This window comes from Neovison vison, chromosome 2 (assembly GCF_020171115.1).
Source record: "Neovison vison isolate M4711 chromosome 2, ASM_NN_V1, whole genome shotgun sequence".
NCBI lineage: Eukaryota > Metazoa > Chordata > Mammalia > Carnivora > Mustelidae > Neogale > Neogale vison.
This window is the reverse complement of record NC_058092.1, coordinates 10,952,262-10,973,892: the sequence shown is the minus strand read 5'-3', so window position 1 is coordinate 10,973,892 and position 21,631 is coordinate 10,952,262. Positions and strand designations below refer to the sequence as shown.

Here is a 21,631-nt window from a genome sequence, read left to right as displayed (position 1 = left end):
ACCAATTGTTTTCAAAGGCTATGAAACATTAATGAATGTTAACATTAACAATTAATGAAGTACACAGCATCACATTTGTGGACATTTACTCCGTCATTCATTCCCTTTGATTCTGCATTTTTTATTTATGCATTTCAGAGCCAACGATCTCCTCCCCCAGGTCTCGACCGTGTTTGCGGACTCCAGAAGCGGGAGCGGACATAGTCAAAGGCCTGTGGTGCCTGGCAAATGCGTGGCCTTGGGTGTTGGATGAGTAGCCCGGCCACAGTGTTTCCTACGTGCATGGAGGGAAACGGGCCTGGGCTCCCAACCACCCTCCCCGCATCTGCACCAGAACAGTCTGGGATGGACCTGCTGCAGCTGGACCTGCACAGGTCACATCCCCTCCCTGGCTAACACCTGCCATCACTTCCTGCTTTTTACAGGGTCTCAGGCCACGTTCCTCTGGGAGTGCCTGCTTCAGCCACACTGCCCCACGTCTCACACTCATCCCACCCTCCGTCCACCCTTGCCACTCACTGTCCCTTCCACCTGGAATGCTGTTCCCTCCCCTCTGCACTTCCTGAAGGTCACTTGCCTTTCAGTGCTTGGCTTGAGTGTCACCCCCTCAGGACACCTTCCTGATCCCCAAGCTAAGTCAGGGCCTTCCAGTTCTGAGCCCATGGGGTACGGGGCATCTCTGCTGCCGGGTGCTGTCCTGGTTACCACTTCAGAGATGCTGTTCTGTGATCCTTTTGTCAATGTCAGTCTCCCCGACAGAATGGTAAGTTCTGTGAGGTTGGGGATCACGTCTCAGTTTGTGCCTCATAAAATGAATTGACTAATCCCATCTGACAGATGTGTAAAAGGGTACAGAGAGAGAAAAAGCTCTGCCCAAGCACACAGAGCTGGAAAGAGGCCAAGCTCCTGCGCGAACCCCAACCTGTCCCCATTCCGTGAAGCGCTCATGGACGGGAAAGGTGCTCAGGAGTGTTGTCTAAGAGCAAAAAGCTCAGGGCCTGGCCCACTCATAAACAATAACTCACGAAATGCTCGTTGGTCACCAGTGCGTTCCATATGTCAATCCGGGGGCTCGAAAAATCCGCTGTGAGGCGGGTGTTATTACAGCCCTGTGGAGAAGCCCAGGTGTGGAGACAGAGGCCACGCATCTGGGAAGGGGCAGTCAGGTCTGACCCAGTCGGTCTGGCTCCAGAACCAGTACACACACCAGCGGGTAGGAGGTCTTCCCTGGTGGTGAACCCATGAGTGAGGCAGTGAGTGAGGAATTTAGGGGCAGGTTCCCATGGCAGACCCGTCAACAAGGAGCAGTTTTGCATGAACCGTGCCCTATGGAGGGTCTCACTTCCTGCTGATTGCCAAGGACTGGATTTGGGATTCACTTGATGGAGTTTTAGCCGCTGCCTAGGAAACTGGTAAAGTGACCAACTGTCCTGGTTTGCCAGGCGCCGAGGGGCTTCCTGGGATGGGGGGCTTTCCGTACAAAGCCGGCAAAGACCCAGGCAGACCGGGGCCAGTTGGTCTCCCTAGAAATAGTCGGGAACTGGAGGCTCCCTACTTACCCACCCACACACCCACTTGGTTTCCTGTCTCCATGGTGGAGGCCAACAGAGCTGTGGACAGAAAGGGCTTAGGGAGGAGGTCCTGCTAGGGGCACTGGCCTCACAGCTGGGACAGCAGGTGTGTTCATGCCACTCCTGAGCATGGGCCTTCATGTTCTGTCAGTATTCTGCATATGGGGAGCGGGCTCTGGGCCCGGAAGCCCAAAACACCAAGATGGCGGCTCCCTCTCTCTGAGGAATACTCCTCCTGCTTCCTCCCCGGGAATTCTGGAAGGCAGCTGATGCTAAGGGGGTGTGGGGGCAAGTGAAGAACAGAAGGGCTGGGGAATGTCACTGAGCAGGGCTGTCTGATAGAAATCTGATGAGAGTTGCTTTAAGAGAATTTAAACTTCTCTAGTGCCAGCCACATTAAAAAGGTAAAAAGATGAAACTGACTTTGAGATACATTTTATTTAACCCAGTACATGAAAACATGATTTCAAACAATAATCAAGACCAAAACCATGGAGGTATTTTACATTCTTTTCCTTTGGGCACGAAGTCTTTGAGATCCTGGGTTCCTTTTACACTTAGAGCACCCCTCGAAGTAAGCTGCATTTTCAAAGGAAGACTTGATCTGTATTTGGGCCTCTCCAAAACTTGCCGTTGAAGAAGCAGATTTGCATTCTCAAGACATTCCACGCATACTTTAAACCTTCCAGTAACTGAATCAGGTATCGGTTTTGAAATTGAAGTTAGTGCAAATTAAACATTTCATTCCTCTGTCGCAGTAGCTGTCTTAGCTCAGTCTGCATATGGCTGGTGGCTACCCCGTCAGAAAGCACAGGCCTGGGACATTTCCCCTTTTGCTCTTCCTTACTGGATATCTCTTTTTTTGCCAACATCTATAACTGGATTTTTTTTATTTTTTAAAGGAATACGGGAGAAGTGAGATTTAAAAAAACAAACAAACAATAATTCTATGGCATGGGCTTTGATTATAACATCCAGCCAAGTTCTGGATGCCCCTGTGGCACGTTAGTGACTGCCCAAAGCCTGTGGCTTATTTTTTCAATATTTACCAGAGCCCGTTTGATGCTATATATGTGCACTTTGTTTACTTTTCAGCCTCGGGCCAGTCACCCCAATCAGGAGTCCCCATACCTGGAGTGCCTGGGCAGCATTGCATTGGACAGGCCACAGTCCAGAGGCAATTATGACACCTGAGTCTTTCCTAATTAGCAAACTGAAGGCCAGAGATGGTTTTTATTGGTCAGATTGGTGGCCCATGACCTTGTACACTCTATGTCAGAAACAGGTTCCCAATGGCCAAATGGAGGAAGGTACTGCCTGCGGGTCAGCTGAAAGTCAGTTCAAGTATGGGAGAGCCCTCCCTTGCGCTCAGGAGGGACCTGTGTCCAGTCTTGGTTTAGATCTCTGACATCTGATACCATTTCTGGGAGTAACTCCAGATGCCCCCCGTGACTTTGTCCTGGCTGCCTTGAGTGAGGCTTTTCTACCAGGTGATTGCCAGAGCGCTTGAAGGACAGAGAGCCTGGACTGGATCAAACCTACAGGACAGGCTGAATGACGTTTGGGACCCCTTTGCTACTGAAGGCATGTTTACTGGAAGTCTGCCTGGGGGTAGAGTTTATCTGAGACTTGCTTTCCTTATACCCAGGCAGGGAGGAGCTGGAGCAGTTCCCCCACCCCCTCTAGACGCCTATACTGGCTCCTGTTACCTTCAAAGTGAACCCAAGGACCATGTATGACCAAACCAGCTTAACTCAGTTCAAGACACACCCTCCAGCTGCTGGATCATTCGGAGGTCCCAGTGGAGAGAACCCTGAGGGAGGGATGGATGACTGGGGCAGGGGGATGGCAGGAGTGGGGATGGATGTACTTTAAGAAGTTTTAAGCTACAGCTGTCTGCCAGATGGTTCAATATTTCAACAACTGTCTGGCTCTCCTGGAACTTATCAGATAATTACCAGTCTTCACCAGGGACAACATGTGTGTACCTGCCTTGTGTCTTTAGGATTTGGCACACTGGATGCCTTTCATTGTGTGGTGCCCAGCCTCCAAGATGGCACCAATGCTTCTTATCTCCTGGTATTTATACCCTTGGACAGTGCTTTCCAACAGTGGATGGACTTTGCAATGGTCAGCTCAGCGGCCATGATGCAATGGTCAGCTCAGCGGTCAGCTTAGTGTAGCCTGGGCTGCTAAGCAATGGAATGATATTCTTTACAGCCTGGAGGCTGGGAGACCAAGATGCCATCACGGTTGGTTTCTCCTGAGGCCTCTCTTCATGGCTTGTAGATGGCTACTTTCTGTGTCTTCATATGGCCTTTCCTCCATGTGTAGGCATCCCTGGTCTGTCTATCTGTCTGTCTGTCTGTCTCTTTTTCTCTTCTGATAAGGATCCTCATGATGTGGCAGGAAGTTGTATAACACATGGCCCGTGTTGCGGTGGAAAGTAGAAAATGTTCCTGATGAACTGGGTGATGGAGCCCAGGCAGAGTACCACCTGCCTCCTTCCTGGCACTTGATGTGATCTGAGGGAGGGGAGGGAGGCCAGCGGAGGGACTGCTGAATCCCAAGGAGCTGGGACTCGATTGAGCTTGAAGATTCCCTGCCTGTCCACATGACAAAGGAGATGTAAGACATAAGTTCTGGGCAAAGATCAAATCCAGGGCACTCTCAGGAAAACACGCTCTGAAGAGGGAGCAGAGTGTAAGATTGTACTGTCCTTTGTCAAGCATGAACAACAGTCTGAGCCAGTGTCTCAGAGACTGATTTGGGCAAAGAACAGGGCTTCTAAGAAGTGCTGTCCCTCCCACTCTTGGCAGAAGCCCAGGGCAGAGGAGCGCTTGTGTCAAAGGAATATGTGGGCATGGCTTTTGCCCAGTAGGGTGAACTCCAATAAGGAACACTACTGATGTGGACTGAGGGAGGCAGAGACCCATGGAAGCAAAAGAAGCCAAAGAAGCCAATGCACCCCACATATCTATAGGAAGGCAGCTGACTATAAAACTATGCAGTTGCAAACATGTGATGCCTTTCCTGGAAAAGGTAGGAGGACTCAGAGGGCCGATCCAAGGAACCAGAGGGCAGAGGCAAGAGCCATGGAGGGTCATTTCTGGGCAAGAATAGGTCTAAGTCCTAATCAGGGAACTTCTAACTCTTTCCTGGCTGGATTTCAGAATTTCTTTGGGCCAAGGACTCCTGTGTGTTTGTTTTTGCCTTTTCAACAGAAGGTTGAAAAGCTGTGTCCACGGCAGTCTGTTATGTCTGTCCTACCAGGGTATGTTGCGTGTGTGATGGACAGATGACCTGTCTCTTTAGTTCACAGGTCTTCAGATTGCTGGAAGTGGTACTTGAGAAGCTGAATTCAAGGAACTTCACGGAATGAGCCCCATCTGTACCTGGACTTGATTTAGATGATGAGATTCTGGGGGCACTTGGGTGGCTCAGTGGGTTAAAGCCTCTGCCTTCAGCTCTGGTCATGATCTCAGGGTCCTGGGATGGAGCCCTGCATTGGGCTCTCTGCTCAGCAGGGAGTCTGCTTCCCCCCCCCACCCCCGGTCTTCCTCTCTGACTACTTGTGATCTCTGTCTGTCAAATAAATAAATAAAATCTTAAAAATAAAAAAGATGATGAGATTCTGGAGTTTAGGCTGATTCTGGAATAGGGTGAGACTTTGGGGGCACTCGGGAGAGGGTGAGGGAGTTGTACAAGTGGGGGAGGGGTGAATCATTGAGGACCAAAGTCAGCCTCTAAGACAGGGCTACCAATAATTCTTGCCTCCTGGCATTCAGGCCCCTGGGTCTTCTCTCTCATGGGATAGATCAGACTTGTGCAATGACAAAATGGCTTCTAAGGCTTGGTCCTAGAATATGTTGCAGTTTCCATCTTGCTGTCTTGGATCACTTGCTCAGGAAGAGCCAACTGTTATTCCATGAGGATTCTCCAGCAGCTCTCTGGATAGATCCATGGGGTGAGGACCTGGGGCCTCCTGCCAACAGCCATGTGAGTGCGCCATCTTGGAACGGATTCTCCAGCCCCAGTCAAGCCTTCAGATGATTGCAGTCCTGGCTGACAGCTTACTTGCAACCTTTAAGTGACCCTGAGCCACAGCCACCCTGCTAAGCTTCTTCCAAATTCCTGACCCATAGAAACTGTATCAAATAATGTGTGTGTGTGTGTGTGTGTGTGTGTGTGTATGTGTGTGTGTGTTTGCTTTAGGTCACTAAGTTTTGGGGGAATTTGTTATACAGCAATTGATAACTCACATACATCGCATGTTAGTTTTACACCAAAAAGACAAAAACTCTTGAACTCTGGTTACTGTTATATATAGTAACGTATTAAGGGGGAAGATGACAGATGTGTGCAATTTATTTTGAAATACATCAAAAATTAAAATGGATTAATGAATGAGTAGAAGGATGGTTAGATGATAGGCAATAGAGTATAGCAAAATGTTGATGATGGATCCGGGTGGGAGGTTCTCTGTCAAATTCTTTTTACTTTGCTGTATGTTTGAAAACTTTCATATTTATAAAACGTACGGGGGTAAATGGCTGAGTAATTTCATTCAATATTGATGGCACAGAGGGGTTCATCTGATGATGATAATGAACATGATATGACTGCATTTCATTTACTCCTCCGTTTGTATATTTCACAATAACTATTATTTGAATGGCTGAGGGAGGTGATTAGGTGAATGGTCTTAAGGGACACCAGGGGAGGCTGTGGAGCCACAGACACACCTGGGGACTCCAAGGGGCCTGGGGCTGGGATGCAGAGGACAGAGAATGGGATCTTCACATCGCAGGCATGGAAGAAACCGGAATCATGCCAGGGACTAAGTCAAATCTGCTGGTGAGGTCAAGAGGACAGTGACAGGCAGGAAGTCCCTTCCCCAAATGTCATGAGGCCTTCTGGGGAAGAGGCTAGGGAAGGAAATCCTGAAGGCTGGTACCCCAGGGTGACCAGGCTGTGAGTGACAATGACAGTGACTGAGATAACCACCTTAAATTTGGCTGAAAAATGTTAGATTGGGCTAGATTGAGTATGTCATGTCTGGGAGGTAATTTTTCTCAATAAGCCTCAGCCTTCTCTTACCTGCAAAATGATAATAAAATATTTAAAAACTTCCTAAGGCTATTGTGGCCAAGAGGGATTTCAGGTGCCAATATTTCTGCATGAGTGAGTCAAAGCTGTAAGTTTTCAGTCCTGCTACACATTCATGTACAAGCACACACACACATTGACACACACACACTCACACACACGCACTCACCACAGGGGCACTGATGTGTGCCTACGTGCCAAGCACAAAGTCTGAAGGGATATGCCCCAAAAAGCCAACAGGGGATATTGGGTGATGAGGGTGACAAATGATCCTTAACTATTTTCTTACCTTCTGTTTATCCCTGATTTTTATAAAAGATTATTTATTTGTTTGTTTGGCAGAGAGAGAGAGATCACAAGTAGGCAGAGAGGCAGCCAGAGAGAAAGGGGGAAGCAGGCTCCCTGCACAGCAGAGAGCCCGATGTGGAGCTCGATCCCAGGACCCTGAGATCATGACCTGAGCCGAAGGCAGACACTTAACCCACTGAGCCACTCAGGTGCCCCCCTGATTTTTTTTTTTTTAAGTAGGCTCTACCCTGGGCTTTAACCAACAATGTGGGGCTTGAAACCACCACCCTGAGATCAAGACCTGAGCTGAGAACAAGAGTCAGACACTCAACTGATGGAAACACCCAGGTGCCCCTATCCCCGATTTTCTCATGGTTAAGTATGTTCTACTTTTAGAATTAGAGAAAATAAGCCAAAATCAAGACCCATCTCTGTGGCTCTAAGCCCATCCCCAAAGCCACCGGTGGAAGAGCGTGTGAATACCTTGCTTGATGACGGGAGGCCTGTGGGTACTATCCACCACAAAGGAGAACATCTTCCCACCAGCGCTCACGGGCCGCCGGTGGGGGGCAGGCGGGACCATGGTGGGTCTGGGAAACCCCTGGGACCAGCTCCTCTGCACTGGGGCTGGCCGGATGCCCGGGTGGAAGGGTATCTGTGGCGGCGAGGGAGGCTGTTTCGACTGCTGTGTGCCTCGAGTTGGCTGTGGTCTTGGCCAAGGTACCGACTCACTCATCCATGGGAAGGAGACCTGTGGGGGCAGACAAGAGGGTCAGAGGAGGTTCCGATCTGCTGGGGGTTGTGCCTGCCCTTGTCTCAGCCCTATAATTGTGGCTCTAGGGCTCAGCTTATAAGTCTCTTCTTTCAGGAAGCCCTCCCAGACTCTCCCAAAGTTTGGGATGGCGGTCCCCACCGTGGGTCACATTTGCACCACCATTAATGGGGGGCGGCTTCATGCCAGGCATCCTGTCAAGAGGTTCACGTGCATTGCCCTATTTAATACACCCAGTGCTCGGTCATGAGACTGAGGCTGAGCAAGACCTCGTGATTTTCCAGATCGCAGATTTGCCGGCGAGCGTCTGAGCTGGTAGAAGGTCACTTCTAAGAGAAGAGGGCTTTTGGTCTATCTTGCTCACCGCTGTATCTTCAGCACCTAGAATAAGCACCTGGCACATACAGAGCAGACCCTCAAATACTGGGTGAAAGAAGGAATGAACAGACCACTGAGATTCACACCCAGCTTTCTAGGGTCCCCAGCCTGCTTTTTTTTCCATCCACACTGTCCATCTCTTGGGCACTTTTAAAAAATATATATTTTATTTATTTATTTGACAGACAGAGATCACAAGTAGGCAGAGAGGCAGGCAGAGAGAGAGAGGAGGAAGCAGGCTCCTTGCTGAGCAGAGAGCCTGATGCAGGGCTCCATCCCAGGAACCTGGGATCATGACCTGAGCTGAAGGCAGAGGCTTTAACCCACTGAGCCACCCAGGCACCCCTCTTGGGCACTTCTATGCCATCGGGCCTCTGAAGCCGAGAGCTCTGGGATGGCATGGACCACAACTGTCCCCTTAACCTTTGCTCCTCAACACCTACCACATCTGATTTTGGGGAGCGGCCCCGTAAGTATCTATCAAGGGAATCTTTCAGCACCTGACCCGTGGAAGAGTCTGCAGCTGCTGTCCTTGGGAAGCACACCCAACTCCACCTCCCACAGACAAGCATATGCCGAGAGGGGCTGACTCCTGGCTTGGGCCTGGGTTTAATGCCTTGGTGGTAGCTTCTCCCCCCGTGCCTAGCGGTGAAACAATAACACTGGGGTGGGCTGTCATTTTTGCTCTTTCCTTATGCATTCCTCACAACAGCCCTGCAGGTCTCCTGATTCCTGAGCCTACCAGGCTCAGGTAGGGGTAGTGTGGGGTGGGGGTGGGGGGACTTGGATAGAGGTCTGATGATCCCCCTCTCTGTCCCTCAACCCTCACTTACTTCTCTTGAAAAAACACACTAAGTTCAAATGTTTGTCACCTAGGTAAGGGCACACTCCTCTCCCCCACCCCCCACCGGCTCACATTTCTCCTTCAGCAGACTGGAGAGAATATGAACTCAGAGGCACAAAGAGAGAAACAGACACTTCCAAAATACGAGCACCAGCTTGCAGAACTTCAGTTGGATTTTGTTCAGGAGGAAGGTTCTCTGCTCACTCGGGTGCCTGCACCAAGCTTTTAGCTTCAGGCTTTCCCAATAAGTCAAGGATCCTGTGCGTTCCCTCTGAAGATTCTTCCTTGGAGTTGGCGAGAACAGTGTTCGGGGAAATCAAGCTCCACACTCCAGCTGCCTGGAGACATCTGGCCCAGCATTCCTAACCATACAGGCCCACTTGACATCTGCTTCAGGAGCAGACTTGGCAGGACTCCGAGACTCTGTCACCTTCTGCGCAGTTTCGAGTTTCTCTCCACTGTCAACGCCTTAGTCTCTGCATCTGTGCCTTCTTCCTGTCTTCACTGTCAGCAGCCGACGTGTCCTGCTCCTGCTCTGACTTCTCCACCCATCCTGTCCCTTCCCTTCCCCACCTATTGCCTCGATCATTCCTACAACCTTTTCCCATCAGTTTGATAAATATTTATTGAACGAATGGGCCGAGGGTGACAAAGTGCAAATTCTGCTGTGGTTTACCCCCAGCCTGCTGGAGAACAAATCTAGAGGTGACTGGTCATGGTGGAGGAATTCCCTTTCATGCTGGGGTCCTCAGGGAACCTGCTCGCCGCCATCCAACTGCAAGGATGGTAGCAGGTGTGAACACACGGGGTGGGGGAGGAGGCTCCAGCGCTCCATTTGCCTAGTGCTCAGGCCAGAACCCGCTCAGGTCTTTTGGAGACTGGGGGGAAGGGGGGGGGGGAGAATCCCCCACCCAATCACTGAGCTCCTTGCTGTGGGTGGGGTTACGAACTCAGCCAATCACATCCCCTGCCCATCGTGATTGGTTGAGTGGTGGGGCATGTGATCCACTCAGGGCCAAGGAGACCCAAGGGTCTGAGGCTGGGCACCAGGACCTGGAAGGACCTCCCAGGCTTGAGAAAGGAGCGCCCCATGAGGGTGTGGGGCCCCAGCACAGAGAGATGGGAACTGTTGCTGTTTTAATTTGGTAAAGCACACATAACATAAAATGTGCCATCTTAACCATTTAAAAAATTTATGTTATGTATTTATTTGACAGAGATCACAAGTAGGCAGAGAAGCAGGCAGAGGGGGAGGGGAAGAAGGCTCCCCGCTGAGCAGAGAGCCCGATGTGGGGCCGGATCCCAGGACCCTGAGACCATGACCTGATCCGAAGGCAGAGGCTTAACCCACTGAGCCACCCAGGTGCCCCCATCCAAACCATTTTTAAGCGCAACGTTCAGGAGTGCGAAGGACACGCACATTGCTGGGAGACGATCTTCAGAAAGCTTCCATCTTGCAGAACTGAAACGCTGTCCCCACGAAACACCACCCCCCCCCTTTTCCCCTCTCCACAGCCCCTGGCGCGTCCACCATTCCACTTTTTGTCTCTATGAATTTGACTCTCTAGGTCCCTCATGTCAGGGGAATCACGGAGCATTTGTCTTTTCGTGCCTGGCTTACTTCGCTGAGCAGCCCGTCCTTCAGGTTCATCCACGTTGTAGCAGGAGTCAGAATTCCCTTCCCTTTTTGCATACATCACATTTTGTTTATCTATTCAGTGTCAAAGGGCTCTTGGGTCGTTTCCACTCTGGCTTTTGTGTCCATGCTGCCATGAACATGGACGTGCACACGGGGAAGGTGGCTTTGAGCCCTGGGTGCTGCCCTGAGCTGCTCAGCTCCATGAGGCCAGCTAGAGCAGCACGGAACCCTAACCATAAGGTCTCTAAAGGGGGAGGGACCAGAGACACGTAAATGCAGCAAAGACTCCAATCCCAGTTTTTTGGGTTCAAAAATAAAATTATAAAGCTTTTTTCCCCCCTCAAGCTTGTTGATTGCGATAGCTTTAGTTGGAAGTTTAAAGTTGATTTTTTTTTCCCCCCTGGTTTGCCTGCTTGCTCTATAATAAGCAAGGTCAAGGTTTTCTCAGAAATTGCTGCGGGTAACTATAAGGAAAACAGGCAGGGGTAAAGCAAACACAAGAAAAAGGCTCACGTTAAAAGCTGGTTCTGGGCTGTGCTCACATTAGAATGTACACAGAGCTTGAGGTCAAGGTCAGTTATCAACAAATCTGTTTTTAGAAACTTTGGTTTAAAAATACCCGCTAATGCCTTTTCTTGTTCCCCTCCCACCCCCAATTCTCCAACCATATGGCACTTGAATGTTTTTTTGTTTTGTTTTTGAGGCAGCATATGCGATGGTCCTGATTTCCTCCACACTCTCTCTGAAAGAGCAGGTTGTCAGCCACCTGGATTAGCCATGACACACCCACTGCTGAATTTATATCAGCTTGAACAAACACCCATCAATGATTTACTCAAGAAAACACCCATTTTTTTCCAGATTATCTACTTGTCCTTTGTGTTATCTTTCCAATATGTGTCTCTAGACCTGTAAAAGGTAGCACGGACACCCTAAAATAATCAAGGTAGTTTGCATACAGAGTGCCTACAGGATACACATATTCTGCCAGGAAGCACTGGAGGCTGGGTACAAAGTGAAGTAGACCTTGTCCTTGGAAAACCTGTCACGAGCTCTGCTGTTTGTAATTGCCAATACCTCTACGGCTATGAGCCATGATATCACAATATCGAGAAGGCACACATGTGCCAGAGACTGGGCTGTGCACTGAACAAACGTGTTCTCATAATCACCAGGATAATCTCAGAGGTGGGGAGGACTTTCTACCCTCATGTTGTGGATTAAGAAGCTGCAGATCAGAGAGGTTAAACCACTTGCCCGAGGTCCCACGGCCAGGAAGCAGTGATGCTATGTGACTCTAACACCTGTGCTCCCAGAGCACTGAGGCTATTTGAAGTCATGATTTTATACCTGCTTTCCATACTCACAAAAGGGTCTTAAATGATTAGTGGGGAATCAGAGATTTTCTGAGTTACAAAAAAGAAAATTAGAATGAACCACAAAACGTTGCAAGAGGTACTTGATACAGGATTTTCTAGGAACACCGATAACTCTTTTATAGAAATGTTATTCATATGGTACACACTGGACACAACTCAGAGGACACCAGCCTCCACCCAAGCGGGATGGGGGCATGTCCGCTGTACCAGAGGTGTCCTTCTGGGGCCAGCCGCTACCGGCTCCTGAGAACCAGTTACTAAATGCCCAGGAATTTCTTGAGCTGGTTGATAAGCACAGCCATTAATAAAAAATCAAATTACACAAACATACATTTAAGTGATATTGGAAAGAAAGGTAACAGATAGTTAAAACTCACTCTTCCTAATTACTTCACTCTATTTTATTATTAGCCATGCTCTTGAGGTTATTTAACTCTGCATATGCATGTGCTACTGCTTGGCTCACTGCATCTCTGTATTCAGTGATCAGTGGGGACTTCTCAAAGGACACGCAACCAACCTCAAAGAGCTCCCAATGGCAAGGCTGGGAGTTATTTGAGCAGCAAGACATGATGTGGGATTGGATCACAACCCAAAGTATACAATGAATATACACGAGTTCCTACTGATACAAGGACACGATTCAGGAAATACAGAAACAGGGAAGGAGAGACAATCTTCCTTACAGAAGAACTGAGCACCTGTAGATAGGCTGCCTTCCAGGAGGCGGGGCTTGAGTCCCACTGTCTGCGCCTTCCTCCCCTCTCCTTTGGGGGTGGACAATACTCAGGACCTGCTTCCAAAGACCAGGGGATGGAAGGGGGAAAAACAATAACTTTCTGATGGAGAAATCTGGCAAAGACCAGCTTAGCCAAGGGAAGAAGTTAACGTCCCCAGCGAAGTCAAGTGGGTAATGGGTTCCCCCCTGATATGCGACAAGGACCATAATCCCAGTCTAATAAGAGAAGAGAACCAGGCAAATCAGAGATGAACACAATCCAATCCAGTCCAGCCATCCTGGAGAATGACACCTGGTCAATACTCTTCAAGACTATCAAGGTCATGACAGACAGACTAAGAAACTGTCACAGACCAGAGGAGGTTAAGAAGACACAGTGATGAAAGGCAGTGTGGTGCCCTGGGTTGGGTTGAGCCTGAAGTTGAGTTAATAATCACAGGCCAGGGGGCACCTGGGTGGCTTAGTGGGTTAAGCTGATGCCTTCGGCTCAGGTCATGATCTCAGGATCCTGGGATCGAGTCCCGCATCGGGCTCTCCGCTCAGCGGGGAGCCTGCTTCCCTCTCTCTCTCTCTCATTCTCTCTCTGCCTACTTGTGATCTTTCTCTGACAAATAAATAAATAAAAATCTTTTTAAAAAAAATCACGGGCCAGTGTTGGTGTCTTGGTTTGGAAAACTGTATTGTGGCAACGGAAAATGCTTCAAATGGGGGAAATGGAGGGAGACATATACAAGAACTCTCTGTACTATCATTGCAACTTTTATATAAATCTAGAAGTTATTCCAGAATGAAAATGTTAATTACTAAAGCTGGGGAGGAGACTTTGAGTCAGCAGGAGAAAACCATACAGAATCCTTACGCAACTCCTAGCGTAGCTTACTCATGGGAGAGCTCTCGGGGACTGCTTTCAGCCCCAGAAGTTTACCAAATAAAGTTTACTGAACTTTGCTCTTTCTGCTACACAACAGTAATGACGGAAGGGACGAAGGTGGAGAAAAGAGTGACCCTGCCAGCAGCAAGGAGGTTCGACTGGATAGACTGGAAAACACAGACATTGCTGCCAACGGCCAGCAGGGGGCGCCATTTGGCACCAGGGCCAACTGCCTTCCCTACCTCAGCAGCTCCTGGGGTGCTGTGCTAACTCTAAGTCCTCCAGGAAAGGAGAAATGGTGTCCAAGACTTCCAGTGTGAGAAATCAGGATTATACATTTGGAACAGGGACCTGACACGTTATATATGATTTTCGGAGCTTCAGAGAGCAGATCGTTTTGTGGGGTTCAGAAGAAGCATTCATTTGGATTTTTAGCAGCTGGGTTAAAAAAGAGATCGGTTCCATTGAATTCCCCCATTGTCTATAAGTCTTCTAGCCTACAGTTACCCCCCCTTTTTAAAAAAGATTTTATTTATTTATCTGAGAGAGAGAGGGAAAGCATGAGCAGGGGAAGGGCAGAGGGAGAGGGAGAAGCAGGCTCCCCACTGAGCAGGGAGCCCGACATGAGGCTCAATCCAGGACCCTAGAGGATCATGACCCGAGCTGAAGGCAGATGCTTAGCCCACGGAAGCACCCAGGCGCCCCCACTTTCCCCTTTCAAGTTCTAACTAGTTTCCAGGTCAGTCCGCAGAATGGGAAATAGAGTCTAATGAGAAAAGACCCAGCTTTTTGCAAGTAGTCTTTTCTACCCCTAGATGAGGTCTACTTCCGGTCAGCCTTTCCAGATTGAGAGACTGAAGGGGTGAAAGAATTAATGACTTCCCGCTAAGTTACGAAAAAGGAAGCAGCCACGTGGTTCTGGTGTGGTCACAAAGAGTGTGAGCGGCCAGAGGGCCCTGGAAGCAGCCGAGGCTGGTTCCTCAGTTCCTGGGCTGGGTTGTTTCATCAGGATGCCAAGGCTTTGCCTGCCTCTCCCCTCTGCGTCCCCGCCCTGCCCGCCGATGTCATCTGGGGGGCCTGTAGACGTCTGGTGACAACACAGAGACTTCGAGAGTCCTTTTGTGTGAGTTCTTGCTGAGGACACCCTGCCTGAGGCGTGTGCTGCCCAGCCCCTCCACTCCACGAGAAACACCCGGCCTCAGGGCACCTCATCACATCAGCGGGTCCCCACAGAGTCCTTAAAGCACAACTAGGAGATCAGGTTGGCGATGACAAAGCTTGTCTAGCAAGACGTTCATTCTGAAGAGTTCCATTTGGTCACTGGTCCCTCAAGCCTAGGTACAGGCAAAGCAACATCGTCTTAAGAATGGGATCTATGCAAAGGTGCTGTGAAGATGGAAAGGCCACCCTTCCCCAGGATGGACCAATGAACTCCCGGCTCCGTGAGCTTCTCATCACACCCATTCCCCAGAGGGGAGGAATGAGCTAGTCGGCTTCCTTGGGGATCAGCTTCGGACTTTTTTAGTGGAAAACGGAAAAGCGGATTATTCCTCATTTTCTTCCCTCTTCCCCCAAATTCCTACTCTCAGTCCTGTTAGGAACATTTGGTTGAGGCAGTGGGAATGCTTCCTAATGTCATGGATGTCTGGCATTTCTTTGTTGTTTGTTTTGCCCACCCTGCCTCCATTTCTCCATCTTCTAGATGGATACCTTAAATTTTGTGGAGCAGACAGCCTGTCCCCTCCCCCCCATAATTCTGAGTCCATGCAATTCTGGTAAGGCTGATCCCTTCTTCTTCAGGGGAGAGACCATGACCCAGGCCTGGCAATCAGACCATTCCATGTCCCTGGCCTCAGTGATAGGTTCAGGAATAGGCACATGGTCCAAGTCAAGCTAATTAAGAAATGTATTCTTTTCTTGGAACGGTGCTGGGGATGCTGGCTGCCGCCTCACTACAGGTGAGGCAAAGGACTGCCTGAGATTGTGAAGCTAACAAAGGTAAAAAGACAGATTCCTGGCCATTGTTTGGGCACCTGGATCCAGCTGGGACTGAAGCTGGTTCTTTTTTTTTTTTTTTTTTAAATTTTAAAGATTTTATTTGTTTATTTGACAGACAGAGATCACACGTAGACAGAGAGGCAGGCAGAGAGAGAGAGAGGGAAGCAGGCTCCCTGCTGAGCAGAGAGCCGGATGCGGGACTCGATTCCAGGACCCTGAGATCATGACCTGAGCCGAAGGCAGCGGCTTAGCCCCCTGAGCCACCCCAGCACCCCTGAAGCTGGTTCTTTTGGCCTTTTCAGTTACAAGAACTCCTTCTGCCCCTACCCCCGCCTTAGGCTATTTTGAGTTGGGTTTCTGACACTTGCAAACAATAAAATTTCCTGGAAAATAAGCTTATTGCGACTTCACCACAACCATCAGGACTTAGTCAGAACAAGAGGTGTTCTGCGAGTTGTGATATACTTGGATACAACCCACCAGACTGTAAACATGTACCACATTTATCTTGAAACTTGTAAAAGTAAAGCAATGGCCCAGAGAAGAAGTGATTTAAGACCAAGGAACCAACCATAAGACCAGTAGTGAAACAGGACATAGAGAAACTTGGAACAAACGAACAGTTCTCTAGCTACAGCAGACTTCAGACTAAAGTTCCAAATATCTTTTCAAAAGTTATACCAGGAAGAACCTTCCAAAGTTTTCAAAGAAAACTTTCCAATTGAAGAAACACTAAAATGTATAATATGCATCTGTTGTGTATGTTCTATATTAACGTCTAGCGTACTTATCAGATATATCTGAATGTGATTATATCACATGTGCAAATGCATATATATGTATCTATATATTTAGAACCACATATTTTCAGCTTTTTCAAAAAAGCTGTGGTGAAAAGACTGTTCAAATCTATTTCTTCAGCTCGCCAATTTTTGTTTTTTATTCCTCCGTTATCGAGAAAAAGCAATTAAATGGCACAGTTCCTGGAACACAGGAGGGCTCGAGCGGTCCTTGTCCCTGTCCTCACCTCCATTTTCAGTTCCTCTTTCAGAAAACTAAGTAAAAGAGGGAAGTCGGTGGAGCATGGGATTATAAGCAGACACTGGTCAATGTTTTCCGTGGACCCAGACAGCAGATGTCTCCAGGTCTGCGTGCGGTACGCTCTGCCCAGCTCACTCTGCTGCCGAAGCAGGAAAGCAGGTGTAGCCACACCGTCGCGAACAGGATGGCTGGTTTCCCATAAGACTTTATTTACAGAAATAGGTGCTGGCCTGGCTTTGGCGTGTGGGCTGTAGTTTGCCAGCGTCGGGCTAGGAGCATGGGATCCAGCACTACACGGAATCAGGTGCTGCTCCCTCTTTGTCCCTCACCATCGGTGTGACCCTGACGGTGTGATCCTTTTGTGGCTCGTCTGAAAAATCAGGATGGCAACAGCTGCTTCTTCGCTGGTGAGAAGTGAACGAGCTAGTGCGTGTGTATCACCCTTAGAGTACTTCCTGGTAGGTAGCCCACGCATACTGAACAGTGTGGGTCGGACATCACCATCACCAGCAAAGAGGAAGAAGAAAGGGCGTGACACAATTTGCCCTGGAGCTGCAGCCACAGCCGGTAAAATGTTAGTGGAGCCAAGTAAGGAAGCCAATAAATGCAATTGCGTTTTCTACTACTCTTGGTGGCTTTTGATTTTACTGCTGTGATAATCTTTCCCATCAGCAGGAAGCATGACAGATTGGCCTGGGGCTCGCCCTTCACCGCCCGCAGTGAAGGACTGTGGTACTGCAGGCACCCCATGGTTAGGAAAAGCCTCTAGACCCCCAAGGACACGGGAGAGTGGCCCTTCAGTCCTAGCACTGGCTGTAGCCTATACATAAACTCAAGGAAGTTGCAGGAAATCTTTGAGCACCATTTACACAATGACGGGGTGATCCCAAGGGCTTCTACAGAAATCCTGAAGGGAGAAGGGGGACCTGGGATTACGGAGTATGTGCTTGGCAGAAACTGGAAACCAAAGCTTACAGAGGTGACATTAGCAGTAGCTGGAGTTTGAACTTGAATCTGTCGAAATCCAAAGAACTTGCTTTCCTTCACTGTATCTGCCGAGATACCCTATCACAGCGGGGAGCAGCAAGGGGTGGGGGCTGATAGAGCGTTCTCTGTGTGGGGTAGGCTGCAGGAAGGACGAAGGAGGTATGCAGGTCACATGGGACAGTGTGGCTGGCCTGGGAACAGGGCTGAGCAGCTAAAGGGAAGGGTAATCAAGTTTACCACTGTGGTCACGGTTAGCCCAGAGCCCTTTCTGGGGTGATTGCTGATGGGACCATGCGTGGGGCGAGGAAAACTGCTGCCAAGGGCTGTCTACCCATCCACAAAACAACTCTACACATCACTTGGGGTGCCTGGCTTCCTTTCTGCCTTCTGGGAATTTCCATTAGACTTGCCATATTTCATAACAGAGAAAGACACAATTTATAGATTTGGGCGAGGTGGGGGTTTCCTTGCCCAGCTGCTTGATCAGGCCACCACCACCCCTACTGGACAGTTTGTTTCCACACCTCCCTTCCCGGAGACCAGAAAGCACTCAAAAAGGCAACCACAGACAAAACCCACAATATGGCGGACATGTCCAGCTGGGCGACTTCTACTGCCCACTCCTGGTGCTGAAATGGAGACTCTACTTCACTGGATTTTTTTTTGGTGGGGGGGGGCATTGCAAATGGCCCTGCAGCTCATGCCCTGCATAGCTTTGGGGGGGTGGTGTCACCCACATGGATTCTGATGTGAATGGCGACCCTGGCGTTGTGCAACATGGCGGCCCTAGGTTAGATTTTGGTGAAAGAGCTAGGATTTACAAAGCATGTTCCAGAATATATCCTTGGGGGCAGGTGCCAATGTATTTCATCAACCAAGAGGGATTTGGGGGGCAGTTTTTCATCTTGGATGTCATCCCACAGGTAATTTATATGCATGTGTATCCATCTGCTGGCTGGGGAGGTCTTGGGAGGTTTTCTGGCTAAAGGAACACTCCCAGAGGAGGTATCCTGGCTGCCACGCTGCTTGTTTGCCTGATTCTAGAGCTGAAAGTTACTGGGAGCTTGTCAGAGGGGCGGGAGGCTGAGCCAAGGGATTTGCATACATTATGCTCTTAATGCCACAGTAACTTCACGTGGTAGGGACTGTTAGTTCCCTGCGTTTACAGCCGTGGGAACCAAGGTGTGAGAGTCAGGTGACGTGGGCACAAGCCCAGAGCATCAGAGCAGGGCTGGGACTGTGCTCGAGGCAGCCAGACCAGGATGCGCAACATTCCCCACCCCCCCAACTGTGAGAGCTGCTAACACATGTGGCTCCCTAACCCACACCCCACCTTCCCCCCATCTTCCCACCCCCATGAAAAGGCTGTCATATCCCTTTCTGATTGGTTATGGTGACCACCACAAAGCCTGAAATAAATGTTTTCCTTTGGGAACTCTTTGTTAGGAAGGGGCTAGTTCTGACCACGCCCAACCCTTTTGATTTCATGATGATTCTCCTTGAAAACTTCATCTCAGGTAAAAACACAGTGTCCTCACCTGGGACCCAAAAAACCAGTCAGAAATGCTAGCATAGCAATCAAGATGGCCACAAATTTCTTAGAAAGGCTGGACCTCGAAGTATTAAACGATAGATGCCCTTCCTTCCCTTCTCTTCCTCCCTCCCTCCTTTCCCTCCTTCCAGTCCACAAGGCTATCCTCATCCCAGGCCCCACAGAGGACCCCTCCATTAATAAGATCTCCATTAATAAGAGCATACTTGCATGAAAGTCCCTCAGTATAGGAATGCTCTGAGCAGAGGGCTCAGACGGACGGACCATGGATGAGTCCTGAGGGGTAAGGCAGCTCCCCGGGAAAGCCTGGGAAAGCACCCTGGGCACAGGCCAGGGGAACATTTGTGCAGCTCCTTGCCGTCACTTGGGGAATGAAGTGGGACACAAATGCTTGTAGAAATAAGAATTTTAAAGAAATGTGTGTTTATTCAAGTGACGACAAAAGTGTTTTTTGCTCCCTTCGGAAACCAGTTGGGGATACTGCTCTGGCTAGCATTAGATTAAGTTCTCTTCTCTCTGTTCCCCACAAGTGGGGATAGAGCTTAATTCTGCATTGACCAGCTGTGTGATGCTGGGGAAATTACTTAACCTCTCTGAGTTTTGGATTCTTTGTCTGTAAGATGGGGATCATGAGAGAACCCACCCCACAGATTGTCGTGAGTGTTAAATAAGGGCGAGCAGGCAAATCGCTTAGCACAGTTTCGTTCATATCCGTGACTCCTGCTACTCTACTGATTTCTCTTTTTACAAAGCGTCCTCTTCTGCTGTAGTCAAGGTTCAAGGTCTTGATCATTGTTTCTTACGCTTATCCAATATCAGAAGCATCTCGTAAAATGCAGTACCCCTTCCATACTTATACACCTGTATGCATCACATTCTTACTCATGACAGCCAAAAGGTGGGGGCAGCCGTCGATGGATGGATGGATAAATGGCTCAACAGGACGTGAGGTAGACACACGACGGAATATTCCTTGGCTCAAAAGGATCCCCTTACTCAAAAAGGAAGGAGATTCTGACACTTGCTACAACATGTATGCACCTCGAGGACACAATACTACATAAGTGAAACGAGACAGTCCCAAAGGGATAAACACTGTTCAGATTCCACTTACATGGGTGGGGGGGCTGGGGCAGTCAGATTCAGAGAGACAGAAAGAACGGGGGCTGGGAGCGGAAGGAGGAGGGAGTTTTTATTGAATGGGCGCAGAGTTTCAGTTTGGGAAGATGAACCGAGTTCTGGGGACAGCTGTCGAACTACGTGAATGTAACGGCGAGGAACTATATATTTAAAATCTGTTATGAGGGTGAATGTTTTCAGTATTTGGCCACAATTTTTAAAATTAAAAATTAAAGGGCCCCTGGGTGGCTCAGATGGTTAAGCATCTGCCTTCTGCTCAGATCATGATCCTGGAGCCCTGGGATCGAGTCCCGAATCAGGCTCCCTGCTCATTGGGGAGCCCGCTTCTCCCTCCGCCTCTCTCCCTCTGTCTCTCATGAATAAATAAGTAAAATCTTAAAAAAAAAAAAAAAAGTTAAAAACAACAACAACAAAAAACCCTAAGTACCTCCCAGGTTTTTTGGGGGGAGGAACAGAAATGGATGGAAACGTTCTGAAAGGAAGTCGTGGTGACGGCCAGCTCCGTAAACATACTAAACGGGGGGACGCCTGGGTGGTTCAGTCAGTTGAGCTTCTGCCTTCGGCTCAGGTCATGATGGGATCGAGTCCTGCATCCGGCTTCCTGCTCAGCTCTCCCACTCCCCCTTACTTGTGCTCTTTCTATCTCTCAAGTAAATCATAAAATATTTTAAAAAATCATACAAAAATGGGCTGAATCATAGGCTTACCATGAATGAAGTTTATGTTATGTAAACCGGAGGCAAGTGAACAAATGCCCTGTTCCCGAGGAACCTTTTGGGGGCCACGAATATGGTCACTGTCTTGACCGTGGCGATGATTCTTCAGGTGCACACGTGGGTCAAAGCCCATCAGATTATATAACCTTTAAACACGTGCAGCTGATTGTATGTCAGTCGTATCTCCATAAAGTTGCTCTCTCCCCCCCTTTTTGTAAGTTGGCTCTATGCCCAGCTTGGAGCCCAATGTGAGGCCTGAACTCACGACTCAGAGATCAAGACCTGAGCGGAGATTAAGAGTCAGATGCTTGGGCGCCTGGGTGGCTCAGTGGGTTAAAGCTGCTGCCTTTGGCTCAGGTCATGATCCCAGGATCCTGGGATTGAGCCCCGAATCGGGCTCTCTGCTCAGCAGGGAGCCTGCTTCCCTCTCTCTCTCTCTGCCTCTCTGCCTACTTGTGACCTCTGTCTGTCAAATAAATAAATAAATAAATCTTTAAAAAAAAAGAGTCAGACGGTTAACTGGCTGAGCCCCCCAGGCGCCCTCCATAAAGCTATTTTTTTTAAAAAAAAAAAGCAACAGTTTTCCATATACAAACTCTCATATTTT

General features: G+C 49.0%; 1 protein-coding gene across 1 annotated transcript in view; it reads right to left on the bottom strand.

The window, feature by feature from the left end:
* Nucleotides 1-21,631, bottom strand: part of FHAD1 (forkhead associated phosphopeptide binding domain 1) — a 127,122-nt gene that overhangs the window by 78,387 nt on the left and 27,104 nt on the right. Inside the window, exon 4 of the mRNA XM_044236741.1 lies at nt 7,452-7,719. Coding sequence (XP_044092676.1) covers nt 7,452-7,719 — 268 coding nt within the window. The remainder of the gene's footprint in view (nt 1-7,451; nt 7,720-21,631) is intronic.